Source organism: Pipistrellus kuhlii, unplaced genomic scaffold (genome assembly GCF_014108245.1).
Source record: "Pipistrellus kuhlii isolate mPipKuh1 unplaced genomic scaffold, mPipKuh1.p scaffold_m20_p_5, whole genome shotgun sequence".
Lineage (NCBI taxonomy): Eukaryota > Metazoa > Chordata > Mammalia > Chiroptera > Vespertilionidae > Pipistrellus > Pipistrellus kuhlii.
In genome coordinates, this window is record NW_023425551.1 from 20,265,275 (window position 1) to 20,287,077 (window position 21,803).

The following is a 21,803-nucleotide window of genomic DNA, read 5'->3' on the forward strand; positions in this document are numbered from 1 at the left end:
CTCCAACCCCAGCCCCTCTGGCTCCCACACCTCCGCCTGCCAGTTCATTAAAAACACTGGCGAGCCGAAACCGGTTTGACTCAGTGGATAGAGCGTCAGTCTGCAGACTCATGGGTCCCAGGTTCGATTCCGGTCAAGGGCATGTACTTGATTGCGGGCACATCCCCAATATGGGGTGTGTAGGAGGCAGCTGATGGATGTTTCTAACTCTCTATCCCTCTCCCTTCCTCTCTGTAATATATTAAATAGATAAATAAATAGATAAATAAATAAAACTGGGTGGGGGGGGATTGGGGGTTTGCGGGGGGGGGGGGGGGGTAGGGTGCAGCGGCCCTGCAGGCCAGCCTCCAGCCTCCCCCTGCAGAAGGGCCCAGCAGGGCGGGGACGCGCTGCGGGCGGGGAGGAGGCGCGGCCGCGGGGCGGGCGGCGGGGCGGGGACTGGGGACTCGGGGCCGCAGCGCGCACCGGCTCCTTCCCGGACGGCGCCGCCCATGGCCGAGGAGCAGGAGCCCGGGCCCGGGGCGGCCGAGGGCGCGGAGGCCCCGGCGGTGGAGACGCCGGGCTGGCAGGTCCCCGAGGACTCGGGCGCCCAGGTAGGCGCCTCCCGCGGCACGAAGGGTGCAGGCCGGGTTAGGGGCCGGGGTGGGAGGCGTTTTCGAGCTGATTTGTATAGTGAGGCTGGAGAGTCCCACATATTTTAGGAAAAAGTACATTTTAAAATGTCTGAGCCCCTGAACAAACGGGAAAACTCGGCAGGGAGCCACAGCCCAGGTACCGGCCACGTCTCCATTCCTTTGCTTTGTGGGGGGTTGGGGTGGGGAAAAGGAATCAACCTTGTCCCACAGCCCAGGTGGGACCCTCCGGGCCGAGGGGCCCTTACGGATGCTTGTTCTTAATTCGAATTGGGCTGACTCCCCATCCCCATCCTCCACCCTTCGCCCACCCCGCAGTCCGGTTGCGAGCCGAGGGGGAAGGGCCCTGCCCGGCCCTCAGGAGCCCGGCCCAACGGCCCAACGGCCCAATCCAAGTGGGCGCAGCCCCTAAACAGAACCCAAGCCCAGGCCCGGCACTGTTGCACCTGGCGTCCTGCCTTTTTTAGAATGACTTCCCCAAGCTTTCTGTTCCATGTTAGCCCGAAAGTTACGAGATCCGACACTACGGACCAGCCAAGTGGGTTTGCACCTCCGTGGAATCCAGGGACTGGGATTCCGCCATCCAGACCGGCTTCACCAGGCTGACCAGTTACATCCAAGGCAAAAACGAGAAAGGTGAGGGCAGTCTTCCTGGTAATTGCAGACGGTGGTGGAGTCCCCTGGCTCTTCTTGAGTTTGAGCTTATGAAGGCAATCCAATTTAGAAGACAAAAATAACCAGATCAACAGAGACTTACTGTTTTTCAGCCTCTCATCCTGGACTGAGCCGGGCCTCTGTCACTAGTGTTGGGTCCCTTTTATGGCTGATGCTGGACTGGTGGGTGAGAGACATCAGGAGGCTAGTCAGAGGGAGGAACACAAGACCCAGAGTCTCAAGCCTGAGCTTGTGGTTCCGACTCTGAGGCTGTTTATGTTCCAGTAGGTCGTTGGCCAATGGGGCTTCAGCTTCCGAATTGTAAAAATAATGACTGGACGATGTGATCTCTCATCTTCCCTGCTATCCCTAAACCTTTAGAATGTAGCAACCAAAAATATTAATTGTACAGAAAGCGCTTAATGTGGGCAGTGTATAACTGAGTCACTTTGGTCTTAATTTTGAACGGTGGAAGTTATCTTAAAGACAAATAGAGGGTGGGGCAAAAGTAAGATGATGGCAGGTGCTTGCATGGAAAAAATAGTACAATAATTAATAAATAACGCAAGAATAAACTCTGTTTTGCACACTCACGACGGTAACACTGCTTTTGCCTCTCCCTGTACTTATGCCAATAGCATAAAGTAAATCAAGACACCCGGATCCCAAAACAATAGGTGACGTTTAAAAAGTAGTGATAAATTCGCTTTCATGCTCTCCTTTGTGTTTAAATATGTATTTTTACGGCACAGAGATGAAAATGAAGATGACAGCTCCCGTGGTGAGCTACGTGGAGCCGGGCTCGGGGCCTTTCAGCGAGTCTACCATTACCGTTTCCCTGTACGTCCCCTCCGAGCAGCAACCCGATCCGCCCAGGCCCTCAGAGTCCGATGTCTTCATTGAAGACAGAGCCGCTATGACTGTGTTTGTGCGGTAAGTGGTAGGTAATTTATAGCCCTGCTGACTGCCGGTGTCACCGTCCTGCCCTCTGTTCAGCTCTGATGCAATTTCAGGAGGCTGTTCACCCTTCCACAAGGACAGGCTGATGCGTTTTTATGGCGTTTTCCCTCTGGCTTATTTTAAGTAGGTTACCAAGGGTCTGCTGCAAAATCTAATCAAAATTCAGTTAACGCAGAGTCTGTTGCATACCTTCCACAAATCGGACACAATGCAAATTATCTTCCCCACCCCCAAAAAGCATAAACTTACCTGCCATCTAGGTAAGCCTGAACAAAAATCCCTTAACTCCCAACTTCTAGGTCCTGATAACCCCAAACTCTTACCGTTTGCTCCCCAGTACAAGAGATGGCTGCTGCCTCCTGAGGTTATTCCCTCTGCTAGTTCATGGGTTCTTTACTTTTTCAGACTTCTATTACCTGTGCCACTCATGTCTTATATTAAATTCTCTGTTGAAATTTGATCACAGTACATGATAATAATCTCATATTGGAGTCCCTTTCTCTACCACCAACCTGTTACAGGAATCTGTGTCTCTGCTTCCTCACCTCCCACGTACACCTCAAACCACCACCGTCTGCTGTAGCCCACACCCTCTCCATGGAACTGCTCTTGCCACCTTCCCCAGTGTACCTGCATTTGTTACGTAACAGTCCCTTCCCAAGGTTCTCTGCAGCCTTTGCGTGCTGACTAGTCTGTTCCCTGATACTTGTCCATCTTATAACTCAGAATGTTGCTCTATTGTCATTCCTCTACTCCTCGTCCACTCCTCACCCCAAGAATCACTGTTGATGCCTATTATTGATGCTCATGTCAAAGCAGGCTTGCTCTGGGTGATCTATTCACAACATCTCAAATACCTGTGTCTAATGACTCAAATTTAATGTCTCCAGCCCGAGTTCCCTACTTGTTGGCCATTTCCATGTGGGATAGGGGTGGGGATCAAACTAAATAGCTCTAAAACAAGCCTTTCCCGAATTCCCAACTTGCATGGGCAGTGATCTAACAATGCCTGCGTCAGTCAAGGGCCTCCACATCCTGACAGCCTCCCCAGCAAGGACCTCCATGGTCTTCACCCTCTTCCTGGGCCCCTTCCCCTCAGAAAGGATTGTGATTCTGTTCCCCTCTGTCCTTCCTCATTGTTACTTCCTCAGTCTTCCTCTTACAGGGACCACACCTCAGTCATACTTTGCTGAGCACAGTGGCTGACAAGGCACTCCCATGTCTACTGATCTCGGATCTTGTCTACTGATCTCGGATCTTGACTATTCCACTTCAGTAGCCTCCCAGCTCCTCTCTTTTGCCCCACCCTGGAACTCATGCTTTTCTTATAACAGCGGCAACAAAAGCCTCAACCTGTCACTCCATTAAAAAGTCTTTGTTGGTTTCTTCTTGCTTCAGGGTGAAATTTGAGTTGTTCAGTCACATTGCACACAATGCCTTTTATAATGTGTCCCAACCCTGTCTCCCCCGACACATTGCATTCCATTGATGTTCCCACTCTCCCCTGAGCAGGCAGTGTTCTTCCCCATCTCCTTACCTTTGACATCAGTCAACTTCCTAGACTTCCCCTGCCCAGATATCTGCATTTGGAAACTGCATAATCATAAAGCACCTACCTAACTCACAGGGTTGCCATGATTAAATGAGTGAATGTACATAAAATACTTAGAGCATGGCGTGACTTCTAGCTTCCTCTTTCTTCTCTTTCTGGAGAGCCCACGGCCATCCTCTAGGTAGGACTCAGAATGGCACCTCGGCCAGTAAGTTACTCTGTCCATACCCTTCGGCTCCAGGCAAGGCAGGTTGACGGGGGGAGGCTTGGTGTGTTTGTTTATGGAACAGAGCATGGATAGATCATTGGAGAACAATATGAATTCAAAGAACAGAAGGTAATTTCTAATTAGGGGCTTCAAGATTGGATTTCACAGAAGTAGGACCTGAAAACAAATTTCCTGTAGGCAGAACATTCTAAGAGTTAGCTATTATGAAAGAAAATAACAATTTAAAAGACAAACTATTTCTTAACACATGGTTCAGAATTATCAGTCAACATGCTGAAAATTATAGAACAGTTTTATCAATTTATCTTCAGTGTTTTATATACAGGTGCGCACATAGATTCCTACACTTATTCATAAGATTTTAACTATATATATATATATATATATATATATATATATATATATATGTATATATATATTATTGATTTTTCACAGAGAGAAAGAGAGAGGGATAGAGAGTTAGAAACATCGATGAGAGAGAATCTTCGATCAACTGTCTCTTGCACACCCCTTACTGGGGATGTGCCTGCTACCCGGAATCGAACCCGGGACCTTTCAGTCCGCAGGCCGATGCTCTATCCACTGTGCCAAACCGGTCCCTGCTTATTCAATAAGATTTGAAGGAGACTGCATGCCAGGAATGATTCTAGGTGCCTGACATTGAGTAAAATAGACATGGTTTGGTTTGTACCCTTGAGAACTTCCATCTTATCTGACCATTTCCTTGGCAAACTGATGTTAAAACGTATGCTAAAGAAGGCGTATAAGGAACATATTCCCCATGTTTCCTATTCTTAACCTTCAAAATCAAATGCATCATGTTTCCAGCAACTCAGCTAAGTCTGTGTCATGTCATGATTTAATCTCAGGATAGTTTTGCTTCTATCTATGCTTTATATTTTATTATTTTTCCCCACTTAAAAAAATCTTTTTAAAAAATATGCTTTTATTGATTTTAGAAAAAGAGAGAGGGAGATGGAGAGAGAGAAACAATTGGTTGGCTGCCTCCTACACACACACACACACACACACACCCCATCCCCTTTCAGGGGATTGAGCCCCAAACCCCATGTATGTGCCCTGAGCTGGAATTGAACAGGCCGCCTCTCAGGGCACAGGATGGCACCCAACCAACTGAGCCACGCTGGCCAGAGCTTTTTTCTCACTTTCCCAGCTCCTGATTTTCTTTTTAATTTAGCTATTTTGGCTGTCTGTTCTTCCCCATCCCAAACCTCCCATGTATCCACTCAGATCTGACCAAGTTACTTTTCTGCTCAACATCCTTTTAAGAATAATCTCCAAAGGTCTTAGGATGATGATATACAAGGTTCTTCTCCTGAGCCCACATGCTGTCCCTCGCTATGAAAACACTTCGCAGTTTGGGACTTCTGTTCTTTTTCATATCCCTCCCCCTTCTCTGCCCAGCAAAAACCCTCCCTTCCAGACCCAACTCAGTTCACAGCCCTGATCTTGATTTAATCATACTCAGAGACCCTAAGCACTTTGGTCCTGTCTCTGTTAAATCTCTTCTCAAGCTATAGAGAGGGAGCTACCAAAATGTTTGTCTCTTGCTTCAGACTATAAGTTAATAGGGTCAAAACTACATTATATTCATCCATCAATTAGCGCCTGTCCCTTGCCCAAGGAGAGGAAGAAAGGCAAAATGTTCTAGAGAAAATTGCAAGTCTGGGAGAGAGGCTTCGGAGTGGCTTTCTATGGGGTCCTCTGGCCAGCAGCAGCATTAGGAGCTAGTTAGAAACCATACAGACTCTCAGGCTTCTCCCAGACCTCCTGAATCTACATGTCAGCAAGATTTGTGTGCACATTAAAGTTTGAGAAGCAGAGTTAGAGGATGGGAAGTGTGAATTCCAGATCTACCTGCCAGCTGCTGGCCCGGATCCCTCCTCCTGGTTCTCCTTCTCGGTGTGTGGAGATGACACTGAGAGCAGGAACTAGAGGAAGGGATGGCTGGGCTCAGGGGCTGAGCAGATGGAGCTTTGAAGCTGGACTTTATCCAGCTTCATTGTATCAGCTCCTGCTTTTCTTTTCAGACTGCAGGCGTGGGTACTAAAGCCACTCATGGTTATTTACGTTCTCCTTTGTAGGTCTTTCGATGGATACTCTAGCGCCCAAAAGAATCAAGAACAACTTTTGACATTAGCAAGCGTTTTGAGGGAAGAAGGAAAAGTTTTCGACGAAAAGGTTTACTACACTGCAGGCTACAACAGTCCTTTCGATTTGCTTAATAGGAATAATGAAGTGTGGTTGATTCAGAAAAACGAACCCTCCAAAGAAAATGAATGAGAAAATGAAAAGAAATAGCTTTGCCAGGGGCTGAACTTTAATATAGACATCAACCTATCTAGAAATAAAATGTGTGTCTAGTACCTTCTCCTTGACAGTACACATAGGACTTGAGCCTATTTCCAATGTGCCTTTTTAATGCTTGAAGCTTTATCAGGATACACAGATAATAGGGGACAACAATCTATGAACATGGAAATTGTCATTGTCCTGGGGGTCTTTAGTTCCATGAGGCTCCAGGGAAATGTCATGCTACCTCCCCTTCTTCTCTATCATAATCATGTTGCTTTTTTCTACTGGATTCGTGTCAATTGGATGTTATCCCCTCCAGATAATAGCAATAAAAATATTAAAGCTCTACCTTGTGTGGCACTACTGTACTGTTCAGCATAGAGAGGTGAAGTTAGGGTTGGACACAAAGAATTAAACTGTCTCTTTGCAGCTGCTGTTACCTTCTGTTGATTCCTCCTCCCTATCTGCCCAAACTCACACAGTACCCAAAAGTTTTGATAATATTTTGTGGCAAATATTAAATTTATAAGATTAGGGACTTCCTATCCAAGTTTGATATTCAGTAAAGGTATGTTTTTCCTGAACAAATGTATACAAACATATAATTTTAAAATTCACTTTAATTTTTAAGTGATTTCATGTCGTCTTTCTGGAGGTCATGGAATAGTGACTGATAAAAGAGTGGGGTGCCCCAAAATCAAGGAGGTTAACATTGTCACCTGTGTTGGAAACTGTTTGTCCTGGGAAGGTGTCACATTCAGGTGCCTCGAATCCTGTTGTGGGGGAAAGGCATTAGCTTTGCTGTGGGCTCCTGGAGGATGATCATTGCAAGCTGGACCTCAGTAACATCCAATAATTAGAGCTTCCCATGAATGATACTTGTTCCATTTCCCAGCACTGGGTGGTTTAAGTGGGGAAACACATGATCATTTACATAGGAGATCTGAGTGTCCAATGGATGGGAGGGTGAGGCCAGAGGATGCTTCAGGTCCTTTCAACCCCAACGATATATACTATCTCTTAAAATTGATCTCCCTAATCTGGATACAAGCGACTAACATACCTGCAGTTAGCTCTGGATTGTCTTCTAGGTATATCATCCCAAGTGCTTTACCTGAATCACCAAATCCAATGCTGTGTGCCACATCGCATCATCTCTATTTTGCCGATGAGGACACTGAGGCACGGATGCTAGGTTACATGCCTCAGATGAAACTAAGGACAGAGGCCAATTGGAGTCCAGGCAGCTGACTCCTTGGTCCATGCTGTTAACCACTATGCCCACTGGCAGGTAGTGGTCAAGAGTAGGCTAGGACCGTCTGGAGGTGTTCTTGCATATCACATGCATAATCACATGCATATCATGATGATAGCTTCAGACATACCTTTTAGACTAATTTTTGATAGAAAGCTAGATTTCTGGTTCTGGAATTATTATGAGTATAAATTTTAAAATCCCAGGCAATTATTTTCCAAAGATAATCATCTGTTTACACTGATAATTGATTCTCTGCATGTTTATGCTTGCCAAAAGACAAAAATTCTTTTTTAACTCATTTACTGTCCCCAACTAGAGACTACTCTCTAGCCCTCCCGACAAATGTCCACAATACCAGTCCCTAATGGTAAGAGGTAACTATTTCAACACTTCCTCTACAGTCCTATATAAAATAGGCTTCTCTTACGCAATAAATATCAGTTTAAATAAGAGAACTTATTTCTGGTCACTCAGATATTTGAATCTGAAACGTGTTCAATAAAAAAGCAATTTCATACTATTGAAATCCCACTATCTCATTTTCCCTTCCTCTCCCATAATGCATAAACCTTTTCCAGCCCTGATCAATCCGAGAGTAATTTTCATGGCAGTGAGTCAGTTATTGTAATGATGTATGTAGGTGGCATGATTACATGGTATCCCTTATGTCAACTTTTGCGATTTTTATTCTTGTACCTGTAGGAAATTCATATCTGGACCTTTTCTTAAGCTAAACCTTGCATCTTTGCTGATGGTCTAATTCGTGCTCCATCCATTAGCCCCTTTCCCTTCCTCATCAGGCTCTTGCTCTCCACACACTCTAATCACTCTCATGGACCACAACCCACCAATGGAATGTGTAGCTTGTAAACAAGGCTAAGAACCCAGCCAAGTTACATAATTCCCTTCTTAAAAACCTTTGTTATTCTCCAGTACTACAAAACAAAATCCTAATTTTTTTTTTTAAATGACATACCAGGCCCTCTGCATTCTTACTCCAGGTGGCCATTCCAGTATCACACCTCACTGTTTTACTAGAGACTTCTTTTAGCTACATGGCTTTCTCTAAACACTTTGGCTCTGTGTCCTTGCTCAGGTTGTTTCTTCAATCTGGCATGACTTCTGCCAACTCCCTATGCTTGGTGAGCTCCTCATCTGTGCAGTCTTACCTCAGGTTCACCACAGCCAATGCCTTGCCCACCCCCTTAAGTCAGAAGCTGTGGCATCTTCCTCTGAGAACCATCTCTCTCTCCTGCAAAGTCAGTGAAAAATACTCACCAGGTGAGCCTGGAGATGGACAGCTGAGGTGTTCTCACTGGACCAGGCTCCTCTGCCTTCCATCCTTACTGGAGCTTCAGAGTTTGCAAGAGCCCTGTCCCTCCTCCAGCTTCCCACCATTCTAGGGAGAAGAGGGGGAAGGAAGCCACAAGAGGAATGGCACCTGCATGAGGAAAGCAACTTCCCAGACAACAGTGGGGGAGAGGGGTCTGGCAGTCCAGGTGGGCGCACTGCCAGCCTGAACCAATTCTATGTGTTCTGTTGGTAAAGAGAATGCGTGCCGGCTGGGGTCCTGGCCGGATTTACCCTGAATGTTCTTCCCTTTCCTCTCCTCCCTCGCTGATCTGTTCTACAGGGTAGTCCATTGTTGATGCCTCTCTTCACTAGGTTTGAAGTTCCTTCAGCTTTCTCATCCAAATTTTTCTATCTTAGAACTTCCTCATCCTCATCTAGGACATGAGATGTATTTAATAAAGAGCTTTTTTTTTTTTTTTTTTTAAATTTTTTTCCATTGCTGAACACACAACTACAGACTTGCTCTAGTCTTTGTTCTGTAAATAAAGGTGGACCCGTGTGGAAGGTAGTTTAAAGCAACTTACTTAAAGAAACTAGATTATAGTAACGGAATAGCTTATTACAGAAAAAGAGACCTCAAAAATCAGGTCCATGCTTTATCCAAAACTCGCCTCCCCCAACAATATCCTAATAGCTGCCAAAGTATCCAGACTTGCTCATTTCATGACAGAACTGCAGCAATACACACAATTATTCATATTCACTTAATGGACAGAAAACACATTCAGACCAATAAAGCCAATCTCTAGCTTCACCTGGCCTCCCAGGAGGCCACCAGAGCTGGGTGTGGTGGTGGGTGGGGAGTAAGAAGTACAGAAACACTACCTTTCTTGTCACTGTGATCCTCCACAAACATTGACTCATCCACACACGAGAAGCAATGGCTCCAATCAATATTCTTCAGAAACAGGAGGGCAGAAATCAGGCCCAAGTTGAGGCTGCTTCCAACGGACAATCCAAATAGGTATTAGTTTCTCTCCCAACTTTTAGAAAAACCAGAGTGGAAATCATTTAGGCCTGGGGCTTCTATCCATGACTACCTGGCACTTAAGGTCTCAGGGCAGAAGGGTCAACTCTACCCTCATTCAGTGTTTAAGTATGATCTGCTCTGTTAACTGTGGCTGGCCCCGAGGAATACAGAGTAAAACTAAAGATGCCCAGTGGTTCAGGAAGGAATCTAGATGCTTGTTTCCCTGTATGTCATCCATCTCTCCACATCACATCATCAGGACTACCAGTCAGTGCATTATTCACATTTTCTTCAGAAGTCCCTGGGACATCGTTTGGAGTTGTTTTCCCGGATGTCCTCTGAGATGGCACCATCCAGAGCCTAGGATGTTCTAACTCCTCTCTGTTGGGTCCCACCTCCCACGGGCACCGTCTGGTCTTCACTCCTCTTCTGTTTGCATCCAACAAAGCACTCAGCAGTTCTGCACATTATTAAAAAACCCATGTACTCACAAAAGGAAATAATGTTCAAATATTTCCTTTGCAATTGTTTCATTCAAAGCAAATTAAAAACCTAATATATTTTCCTTTAAAAATGGGGTTTTTAAAGTTTTATAATTAGTGTTGATGTTGCTTATCTTACCCTCAACATATATGATTTGTATATTAAGTTCAAGTTCTCTGATAGCCATGTACATTCTAATCTTTTCTAGCTATCTATGAGATTTCATATCCAAAAGCCAACACTACTTTTCTAAAATTAAGAAGAAAAAAGTCCTTGTTCCCAGTGTACTAGATAATTGCTCCAACAGGTAAAAAGTCCTTTGCTTTTGGCCAAAGGTCAGGTCTTGATTTCTATTGTGTAAAACGAAGTGTTTAATTTTTTTTTTTCAGAGAATGGAAGAAGCCTTAATTCTTTAGAGGTTTTTTTGGTTTGTTTTTGTTTTGCTTTTGTCTCAAAGATGTGTCTAAAGTGGGCATCTGATCCTTATGATGATTTGGCCTGTGTGGTCCAACTTTGAGATGATATTTTCACATCAGGGAAGATGACATTGGGCAGCTGTCTTATATGTAATCTAAGCATCTCAGCATTGCCACCTTAGGTCCCTCTAATGAAGACAAGACACCGATTTTATTTCACCAACAAATCAAGTACATGGCAGTCGGAAGGGCATTGGGGGGGGGGGGGAGGGAAGCACAAGAACATGACATAAAAATAAATACACACGTTTTCCCATGTCTAAAAGTGTTAAATTCTAACTAAAGAAGATTGGGAGGTAATTACCTAACTCAATTATTTATAAAAAAGTATATAAAAACACACAAACCATGTGATGCAAAAAAAAATCTTTTTAATCTAAAAACTCATTTCCCAGGGCCAATTCATTGCCAAGCCCTACCAATTTTTATCAGTTTATTAGACTAACAAGAGCTATTCAGCATTTTTGTCAAAGTAAGATAATATATAATAGATTTCGATAAACCTTTCTCAGTGAGGATATGGTACTGCAGGCAGTTCAAGGAAAAATAGCCATAACTTTTTCTTTGGTGTAACCAAAAGGATATCCAAAAGTTAGCAAATGTTGACGTTTCAAGTGGTAAGAAATTGCCAAACGTAAGTTTAAACTCTGGTAAAAAACAGTTGTACAAGGAAAAGCTCCACCCACAGTTCTGTAGTGCAAGTTTTCAAATTTCATTCTGAAAAATAAGTTTATTTCATTAGCAGAAAACAAATTGCAGCAGTGTATCACTCGCTCCTCTGCCTTCTCTCACCCTCTCTGCATGTGCACACCCTCATTTCAGTTCTCGAAGGTCCTCGCTAGAAAGGAGGAAATTCATTTAAAAATCACCCATGTTTCTAAACATCGGGCTGAGAGTGGTGTCTGTGGCTGCAGGGCAGCAGGCTCCGACCACAGCGTTTCCACTTCCACATGTTTGTCATTTTTACAAAAAAAGAAACAAAAGCCTTTTTTCCCCCAGAAAAAAGTACCTGAACCAATTAGTCACTTAGCCCTTTCCCTACCTTTCGGGTTCACCATGAAAGCACACCTGTGCATATACCCATGCGTTCTGTGCACTCAGAACCAGCAAATCTACCACCTCGTTCTCCAAGAGCGGTCCTCTCCCTTCCAGAACCCACTCATTTCCACAACAGACTTTCAAAGCATCACCACCTAGTCCAGAAACCTCCATTACTTTGTGTCTTTCCCCCTCCTATATCTGTACATGTTGTTTGTGTGTCTATTTTTTTAAACATAAAAAGTGTTCAAAATGCACACATACACACCTGTTCACACACACCCAACATTTAGAAAAAAGAAAAAAAAATCTTCCCCAGGAAGCACTTTCAGAAGTTAAGCTTCTACTTGCTTTTAAGCCACAGGGCAAGTGCCGAGTCCTCAGGGACCCTCACCCACTGCAGGCATGGCAGCGCCCGGGTCCACGGCACGCACACGGGTGGGACCCCTGGGCAGACAGTGGAGGGTTCCTCGGGCTTCCTGGAGCGGTGGGTTGTCACCTGGGAGGTCCCATTCTTGCCCCTAACTCGCTTCCCTCAGGGCACCCCCGCACTGTTCCAATGGGCCCCTGCCCTGGGCACTGGCTGTCCCGTCTGCGGGGCCACATTGCAGGCTGCCCCCAACCATGTCATCCCCCACCAGTCCGTCCAGGGAACAGCCCCTGGCAGCACCCAGGGCACGGCGAGCCCTGGTGTCCGCAGGCTCCGTGGCCTCCCCTTCCCCCTCTGAGATGACGGTCATGGGGCTGCTCTGGATGCGGTTCCGCAGGCTGTACCGGCTGCTGGCCGCAGAAGGCGGGGTTCGACTGCGGCCGTACCGGGGGCCGGAAAAGGACAGACTCCGAGGCATCAAGCCTTCGTTCCTGGCCCACTCCTCCTGGGCCCTTCGGCTCTTGCTCGGGGAGCAGCTGGACGGGCTGTCGGGAGCGTCGGGCGCAGGCTCCGACCTCGATCTCTGGAACCTAGGGTCTGTGTTCTTGAGCATCTCGGCCGCGGACATGCGGGCGCTGGTGTCTGACCGGCTCCCCTTTTTCAGCAGCAGAGCCTTGAAGTTGTCGCTGCTGGTGCTGCTCTTGCGGACGCTCCTCTGGATGGATCCCACCTGCTTTGGGGAGGCCAGGCTGGGGGCGGCGCCCGTGGGAGTCACTGGTGGGGAGGGAGAGTGGTTCCTGGCGTGATCGTCCTCAGAGTCTTTACGGCCAAGGACTTTCCTCTTGGATCTGAGATTTAAAAACATTAAGATAAAGGCTAATTCCAAATGGGCCACTGGATGTCAGCCACAGCCACCCTGCTTATCTTACCGCACATTCAGGTAACCATTTATGTAATCCTCCAACACCCATGCATGCACAAGAATAGTTCATTGTATTTGCCATGTGTGCCCATGACCCAGCTATACTTACTAACTTACTGGAGGCCTGGTACATGAAAATTTGTGCGGGGTGTGTGTGTGTGTGGGGGTGGGGGGTCCCCTCAACCTGGCCTGCCCCCTCTCACAGTCCGGAAGCCCTCAGGGATGTCCTACTTGATGGCTTAGGCCCGCTCCCTGAGAAATCCTGATTGGATTTTATGGTGCTGGCAATGAAAAGGCCTAACAGATAAGCCAATTCCCAGAATACCCTGTCCCCTCTACCAAGAAGGGCCCCCACCCAGGTTCTAGAACAATCCTACAAGAATTTGTCATAAAACCTGTCTTCCTTGGCTCTTACTGGGCCATTTGTCAACTCCTAGAAGTCCAATGGTCCAGGAAACAAAAGCGAACCGCCCACACCACATCCTGTTTTGTGACTCATGTCAGTGAACTTCTAGATCACACGTGTCAAACACAAGGCCCGCGGGCCAAATCCGTCCCGCCAGGCCTTGCAATGTGGCCCGCACCGCGCTGTCATCACTGCACTCCGCTGCGTTTCCATCACAATGACAGTTTATGACTGTTCAGTAAACCATTCGGCCCGCGATTTAGGCTGGATTTTAGATTTTGGCCCCTTCTCTGATTGAGTTTGACACCCCTATTCTAGATGATCAAGAAAATCATGAGAGGGGAAAAGTAAAATGTTTCCTACCTCAGTCACTAAGAACCTCCCTGTTCCATGTGCTTTCTGCTGAGAGCGAGTCAGAGATAATAAAGCAGACGAGCAAGTGGCCCCTTGCTGGTCTTTTCATAACAACAGCTCAGGGCGCCAGGAATCCTTTAGCCAAGTACAGGTGGACTTGCTTTAAGGACACATGGTACATCTGATGAGTAAAGATGTGGGGATATTTCCTTTTCTGCTATAAAATTCTAGAATACGCAGCAGGGAAAGGTTGGGAGGGTGTACTATCTGTACACACAGAACAAGGGTTGAACATGAGCGCTACCAACTTCTAGCTGCGTGACCTTGGACCATTGCTCCTCTATGCTGCACCTCGGCATTCATACTTGTCAAAGGGGGATGATGGTATCAGCCTCACAGGTTTGTGAGGATTCAATGTGATAAAGAATCCACGGAGTCACGTGGACCTGGGTTCACTCCCATTGCTTAAAGTGACCTTGTTCATTACCTTGGGCAACTTAAAGTTTTTGATCCTGTTTCCTATATGGAAAAGGGGAATTAACAGCAGAAAGCACATAATTTATTGATCCAGATGGATGCAACGCCAGCCACAAAATGTCAGGCACAGAGAATGTGCTTAATAAACCTTAAGAGTGTCTCTTAGGAAAATATATTTTCCCTTCCTGCCTCTAGGTCAGGCTTCAGTCCTGTTGTCATGTGACCTGCACAGCAAGGCATGGAGGAGGGTGGGCCATGAGGGCCGTCCTGGGTTTGATGCTCCCAGGGTCCTCCCATGCTTCTGGCCAAAAAGGAGCCACCAAAGTGGAAAACAGGAAGTAGTAAGGACCCAATTCCCAATTTGGAGGCTGAAAGGTGGCCAGACCTGATGTGGCACCAGCCCCTTTGGGAATGCAGAGCCTGCCTATGATATCTAGGTTCAATGGTCCTGCTCAGATGTCAATAAAAGCAATGCTCTAGTGCAGTGGTCGGCAAACCCATTAGTCAACAGAGCCAAATATCAACAGTACAAAGATCGAAATTTCTTTTGAGAGTCAAATTTTTTAAACTTAAACTTCTTCTAATGCCACTTCTTCAAAACAGACTCGCCCAGGCTGTGGTATTTTGTGGAAGAGCCACACTCAAGAGGCCAAAGAGCCGCATGTGGCTCGAGAGCCGCAGTTTGTCAACCACAGTTCTAGAGTAAGGTAATGAGGGACTGACAGAAACCACAGAAATACTAACATCTCAGAATTGCAGAGCTGGAAAAGATTTCAGGTGGTTTGGTCTGACCAGAGAAGGTACCTGAGGTCTAAAGAGTGAAGTCACAGAGCTTCACTCTTTAGACCCATTTTTGCAGGTACTGGTCTGTGATATTGTTTTTTATTTGGTTTTTCAACGAAGAGAATGTGCCAAGTGCCACACAACAACCCACAGCCATCCTTGATTAAAGCTATGGCCTTTAACTGCAGATTCAGAATTAAGGGAAGGAATGGAAATTTATAAAAAGTAGTGTTTTTCAACAGCTGCCCTCTAAAGTGAGAATTATGTCTAAACACATGAATGCTCTGCTTTTATGTTGTGTGTGTATTTTAAAAGGTGGCTGTAAAAGGCGCTTAAACAGTTAACTCCGGCTTGAAAACTAATTACTTTAAATGAATATAAAAATTTCACACCTCAACTGGTGTGCTACATGTTCCATCTGGCTTCCAATCTGAAGTGAATTTATTTGCATTCTAAAACTTGAAAGCTATGTTTCAATTTAGATATTCTTACTTTGAACTATTAGCTTGGGTACTGAAGGGGATATAAAATAAAGCCCTAAAAACCAGGAACTTTAGGCGGATTTGGATTATGTCCGCTAATGTACTGCCTGTGCTAACATGAAAACCGGCACGTGTCCTTGCTCTCTCTTGGCAATCCCATCCTGCGTGGACTTGAGGGCTACCATGTGCACACAGGCTAATTCAGATAGGCCAAGTCCCACATCTGCTGTCGACATAATTATGATTACGCTCTAGATATAATTCTCTAGTAGAAGAAACCTCAAAATTTTCAGGGCCTCAAGAAGGTTGCTAAAATAAAATATAAGGAAGATCTCTGGCATATTTTTAGGACAAGCATGCTGTAATTTGGGCCCACAACAGTTGGGTTCTCACTAAGACCAAGTATTTAGTACACAGAGCGGCCAGGCAACACTTCCCTGCGGACTGCCGTTATAAATACACATGCCTGCACACTGAGCAACCCGGTGCATTCCATACCACACGAAAGCTGTGGAGTCCTGGAACAACTTCCAGACAGTTAAATACCAATTGGTTTCATTTAATTCAGAAAATATTAATTGAGTGCTTCATCTGTATCTCGCATGGTAAGACTTAGAAACATCTGTGTAAGCCGCTACACATGCCATTAAAGTTGATTTCAAAGATTGCATCATTGGTTGTTTCCCTGGTTCAAGAAATAATTTGGTAAACTAGCTACCTTTTTATTCCTAATGATATCAAAGAGAACAGCCAGCCAATGTTAAAGGAACAGTCTGTGGCATCATTTGGGACATTATACCATCATTAGGGCCAGGAGGTAAAAAATATAATTCTTCACCAACACCTTAATTCGCCAGCTTGTTTTTTTTTTCCTCTCCCAAATTAGGTGTTTATGTGTTGCATGAGGCATTTCAGGTAGAGACAGCACTATGCTTTTCATCATATGCAATCATTTTTGTCCTATTCCAAGAATTGGGAAAATGGTCCTATACAAGGTTAGGCACACAATCAGGATTTTCTGTTTCTGGAGGGGAAAAAAAGAGACTTGATTCAGGGCAATACAAGACTTTGGAAGCATAAGGGCATGTGTACGAATGAACTGAAAATACTGTGGTGAAGAAGTCTAGGAAGAAGCAACGGTTTAATACAGAAAGTACTTGCACATATATAATCTTTATAGTTTTACAATGTTGTGAGAGTACTTGGCGGTTTACAACCAAAAAAAAAATAGGCAACAAATAAAACTTTAGTGTTAAGTCCTATTCACTCAAGTTGACCACATGTAAAAAGTATAAATAGTACAGGCAGTTCTTTTAAAAAACAGTTGTTCTTTATGTTTTCAAACCCATAATCTCTGATGCCAGTAGGTGGCCCTAGCAGCATATCGTAAAACAAGTAGATTTAATTCCTTTTGCTCCTGCTTAAAAAAAGATGTACTCTTTAACTGAAACGTGTAAGCAGCCAAAGGAATTGCACTATAAAATCCTGGTTTTTCTGTGACATAAACAACAACAATGCTGTGCCATTAGGAAAATTCCTGTCCTAGAGCGCTAGACTGTGCATCTTACGTCCACAGAACAAGCCTTCCTCCCCGGGACTGGACCAGGGCTGCTCTCATCCCACTCTTAAACACCCTGTCAGATGACTGACACGCTGTGTTCCTGGCCAGCAAGAGCAGAGCTGAGCAGAGGCATCACCCTGAGCCTCTGACCCCCCCCCCACCCCCCACCCCCGTGTCATCATAAAAATTAGTGGAACACAGCAACACAGAAACAAAAACATAGAGACACACGAAAACAAGTCAACAATCCAGTTAAGGAGACCTAACTGGGAGACAGAAGAAACCCTAAGAAAGAAATACAAATCGAGGAACCCTTTGGAAGAGGGGGACTCAAAAAGGAGAAGGCAATGTGAGGAGGTCGGGGTACCTGTGAATGGCCGCGAAGAGGTCTTCGGTGGTCCGGGGTCTGCTGGGGGTCATCACCTCATCGCTCCCTTCCTCCTTAAGGAAGTCAAAGACCTCTGGGGAAGAGCCGGCTGCCTCGGTCTCCGGCACCCGGGCTGTGGAGAGGCAAGCAAGCAAACACAAGATTCACAAACGACTTGAATTTCAGTCCCGAGCCAAGCTCCCAGTACGCGTCCCTGTCATTCCTGACAACGTGAGAACCGCAGGGACGCGCCATGGGGTCTGTAGTTTGATATTTTATAAGGATAGGGAGCATGCTAGCCAAAGCTCTTTCTTTTGTGCTCAAGTCTGGAACTCAGAAGGAAGCCCTTAAATTGTGTTGTAACATGACTTTGTGGCTCTCCGGAAGGGAGAGCTATTTAATACTCAGCCTGCTGCAGACCCCACTCCCACCCCCACTCATCCCACCCCTCCACTCCTCTCTCTCTGTCCTTCTGTAAGCTCTACCCTTAGACCTAGATTTTTTTAAAATTTCACAAGATGCCAAGCTAAACTCAGACTGCTGGCTCTAATGTGCACCCGCCCCAGCCCTATCTGCCTCGGCTGCACATGGTGGGAGAGGAAACAAGAGAGAAAACCAGACTCACGCCCTGGGTCCTGCAGAGCCAGGCAGCTCTCCTCTGCGTGGCCCCCGTGGTCTGCGCTGTTCTCGGCGCCTGGCTCCTCCTGCTCCGGGGCTGGCGAGGCGCTGGGCTGCACCATGGGCACATCGGCTTCCCTTCTGCCGGGGGACGTGGATCCTGCAGCTCCTCCCTCAAGCACCGGGCTGCCGGAGGAGTCGGTCTCATCAGAACCAGCCTGGGCTGCACCGCTCTCGCTGGCCTCTCCCCTCGTGGGGCTGGGCACCGCTCCACGCACGTTCTCCGCTGGCTCCACGGTGAGATCTCTCTGCGGAGGCGGCACCACCAGGAACAGTTTGGGCTTCTTGGAGATGGGGGGAGGCGGCTTTTTGCTGGGAGAAGGGCCGGGGGCCCTCTGGAGCGGGGCGGCGGCGGGGCCCGGCCCGGCCTCTGCCTCCGCGGCACTGCCCGGGCTGCGGCTCGGGCGGCCACGCTCGGCTGCACCGTCCTGGTGACCCTGACTCACGCTCTTGGCAGGAGTCGGAAGCGAGCTTGTCACGGAGGCAGGCTGGCTTTCACTCTCCATTTCATTTATGCTATTTCGGGATTTCAGGAAGGCAGATGGCTTCAGATGATACTGGGGCACAGGCGGGGTTCGTCTTTCCTGAGATGCTTGTTCGGATAGCGGTGCTCCGGGGGCTCCCGGGCCCTTTCTCACCGGCCTCAGCTGCACCGTCTGCAGGGCCTCGGTGGTGATCAGGGGCAGGGGCGGCCTGCCACCGTCCTCCTTGCTCCCCGGCGGTCTGGAGGCCTCCTGGGGGGACACTGGCTGGCTAGACTTTTTGAAGGAGGACTGCTTGGCCTCTTTCATCAGCTTGGGGTCGAGTGGTGGGGCAGGAGGAGGGACGGAGGAGGGCAAAGAGGGTGGAGGGGGCAGCAGCGGGGCAGGCGCGTCCAGAAGCGGGCTCCGGGCGGTGGGGGGAGGAGGAAAGCAGGAATCAGGAGGAGAACCAAAGGGAGAGAGAACCTCTGGGGGCGGAGGGGGGAACAGGGGAGACCGAGGCAGAGGGGGGCCCTCGGGGGAATCAGCTAAGGGCGGGGGAGGAGGGAGGAAAGGAGACTTGTCCGCAGCACACGGAGACAAAGGCGAGGGGAGAGAGGGGCCGGCCAGGAGGGCGGCCGGGGCCGAGTCCAGCCTCCTCACCGTGCCGCCGCCCTCCGTGGACGTGTTGGAGGAGAGGGACGTGGACGACGAGGAGATGGAGACCGAAGACACCAGGGAGGACTTCCTCTCCGGGACCTTGGGCTTGGGCTTCCCCTTCCCGTTGGCGGGCGACAGGGGCTTCAGAAACACGGGCACGGGCGTGAGCGCGGTGGGCGTGTTGGACTGGCTGGAGTAGCCGCTGGACGGAGAGGTGACCCGGTGGGGCTTCTCGGGGGACGTGACCTTCGGTTTGACGGAGCCTCCGGGCAGGTGGGGGGCCCCGGCCCTGCACCCCTCTTGGACGTGAGGCCCCGGCCCGTTCCCCGCTGGCGCCCCACCGCCAGCTGCACCACCGCCGCCGCCGGGGTTGGCAGGGTCGTCCTGCAGGCCCGTGTAGTCGATGTAGTAGCCCCAGGGGTCCGTGTACTCGGACTTGACGCTGCTCGTGTCGCTCTGGGTCGGGGTGAGCCCGCCGGGCGCGCAGCCGCCGCCGTGGGGCGCGGTGGCGGCCGAGGCCAGGCTGCTGCCCCCGCTCACGGTGCTCTGGCTGCGGGAGCGCGGCAGCCACGGCTCCTCCAGGTCGCTGCAGGGGCTCTGCGAGGGCGACAGGCCGCCCTGGGCCCGCAGGCTCAGCTGCAGCGAGTGCTGGAGGGAGGCGATCAGGCTCTCGTTGAGCACCTGCCCGTTGGCCGCCTCCGCCGCCGCCGCCGGGGCGTTGCTGTTCTTCTTGGGGACCCTGCGCAGGGAGTCCGTGCGGGACGGGGGCAGAGGCGGCTTCTTGGCCTTCTTCAAGGAGATGTTTCGAGAATGGGCCCTGTCCCCTGGGTTCTTCGGAGCCCTGCCGTCGAAAACGTTGATCACGCTGTGCCGGGGGTGCCCGAAGCCGTTGCTGCTGCTGCTGCTGCCGCTGTTGCTGCACGGATGGCCAGGCCCATGCCCAGCATCCGGGTGCAGAGATGCATAGTAGCCGTCGTGGTCCTCGGTGTACAGGGACCTGGCGCCCTCTCTGTGGGACGCCTGGTCCAAGCTGCAGCTGCTCAGGTTACTCCCGGGAGTGGAGCAGCCAGGGGTCGCCGGCGGAGGCTTCAGGGGGGACGCCCGCCCGCTCCCGGAGGCGCTGCTGCAGTCCGAGGGCTCCCTGCCTCCGGGGTAACCGGGCTCGCTCTTGACGTCCGCATCCTGGGGGTGGGGTGGGAAGTGCGGGTTCCTCCGACAGGCGTAGGCCATGGCGTGGGACCCGTTCTCCTGGTTCGCAGGGGTGCGGAGGGAGCCCGCTGAGTCGCAGAGGGCCAGGAGGGCGGCGGCCCTGGGGGGGTGGGGGTCGAAGGCCTGCGAGAGGATGGAGGCGGGACCCTCGCTCCAGGGACCCCCGGGGGACCGGCGATCGCCTTCGCCGGCGTGCCTGGACAGCAGGGGGTCTCTGGACTTCCCCTTCGCGTGGGGCGCGGAGCGGGTCCTCTTGCCGTCCGGCTGCCCCAAGCCCTGAGCGGTCTGAATGGCAATGACCTCCGAGGAGGAGGAGAGGGTGGCGTTGGGGATGACGCTGGTGCTGTAGGTCCCGTGGGGGGACACCACGCATGCGGGGCCTGCCCTGTTTTCACCCTCCAAGCGCCTCAGCTCCTGGGACTTGGGCCTGCAGAGCGTCCCAGACCTCGAGGCGCCTCCTAACTGCCCTAAGTTTTCCAACGCGCCGTCCAGGTCTTGTGCGGGGCCCTGCAGGCTGGCCCTGGCCGCGGAGCGGGGCAGACTGTGGAAACCCGCGTCCGTGTAGAGGCGCGAGGGGAACACGACGCCCGCAGAGTCGCTCAGCACAGACATGTTCCCCGAGGAGCCCGACAGGTGGCTCATCTGGGCGGCGATGCCCAGCCCCTTCTGGGCCCGGATTCTCCGCATGGAAGGCGGCACGACCTTCACCTCCTCCGTCTGGCAGCTGGAGTCCCGGGTCTCCGAGCGCGGCCCCGCGGGCCGGCAGCCGCCGTGCCTCCCCAGCGTGGAGCAGTGGTCAGGGGCATAGGCCGAGGGGCCGCCGGTACCATCCTGGCCGCTGCCGGAGGCTGGAGATAAAGCAGAAGGAGGCCTGTTACCTAAAACTCAGTCTCGTAAGCTCATCACCCGAACCCTCATCTCCTTCTGGCCCTGCTGTACTTAAAAATCACACACACACACACACACACACACTCTCCCTCCCCCTCCCTCCCTCCCTCCCTCCCTCTCTCTCTCTCTCTCTCTCTCTCTCTCTCTCTCTCTCTCTCTCTCTCTCTCTCTCATCTCGTTTCTTTCCTCCCCTAGGCACCTGAGAGTTTAAAGAGTTACCAAATAGCTCCTAAAATAAAAACCCTTATTATGAACTTCATGCAC

The 21,803-nt window shown here is 49.3% G+C and overlaps 2 protein-coding genes across 11 annotated transcripts in view; one reads left to right on the forward strand and one right to left on the reverse strand.

Moving 5' to 3' along the window:
- The first annotated feature begins 410 nt into the window (after positions 1 to 410).
- HEBP2 (heme binding protein 2) lies at positions 411 to 12,213 on the forward strand. Of its 5 annotated transcripts, XM_036415179.2 has the most exons (5): positions 412 to 593; positions 1,133 to 1,268; positions 2,039 to 2,219; positions 9,813 to 9,914; positions 10,616 to 12,213. In XM_036415179.2, exons 1-5 carry the CDS (start codon positions 492 to 494, stop codon positions 10,623 to 10,625), a joined length of 531 nt encoding a protein of 176 aa, XP_036271072.1. In that variant the 5' UTR covers positions 412 to 491; the 3' UTR covers positions 10,626 to 12,213. The 5 variants fall into 5 exon arrangements, with proteins under 5 accessions (XP_036271069.1, XP_036271072.1, XP_036271067.1 ...); XM_036415176.2 differs by lacking the exons at positions 9,813 to 9,914; positions 10,616 to 12,213 and adding an exon at positions 2,768 to 3,164 and having other exon boundaries at positions 411 to 593; XM_036415174.2 differs by lacking the exons at positions 9,813 to 9,914; positions 10,616 to 12,213 and adding an exon at positions 6,079 to 6,686.
- Positions 11,238 to 21,803, reverse strand: part of NHSL1 (NHS like 1) — a 191,560-nt gene continuing 180,994 nt past the window's right edge. For all 6 annotated transcript variants that reach the window (XM_036415169.2, XM_036415167.2, XM_036415170.2 and 3 more), the window contains 3 exons: positions 18,269 to 21,499; positions 17,644 to 17,776; positions 11,238 to 13,139 (listed from right to left, as the gene is read on the reverse strand). In XM_036415169.2, coding sequence (XP_036271062.1) covers positions 12,443 to 13,139; positions 17,644 to 17,776; positions 18,269 to 21,499 — 4,061 coding nt within the window. In that variant the 3' untranslated portion in view covers positions 11,238 to 12,442. The remainder of the gene's footprint in view (positions 13,140 to 17,643; positions 17,777 to 18,268; positions 21,500 to 21,803) is intronic.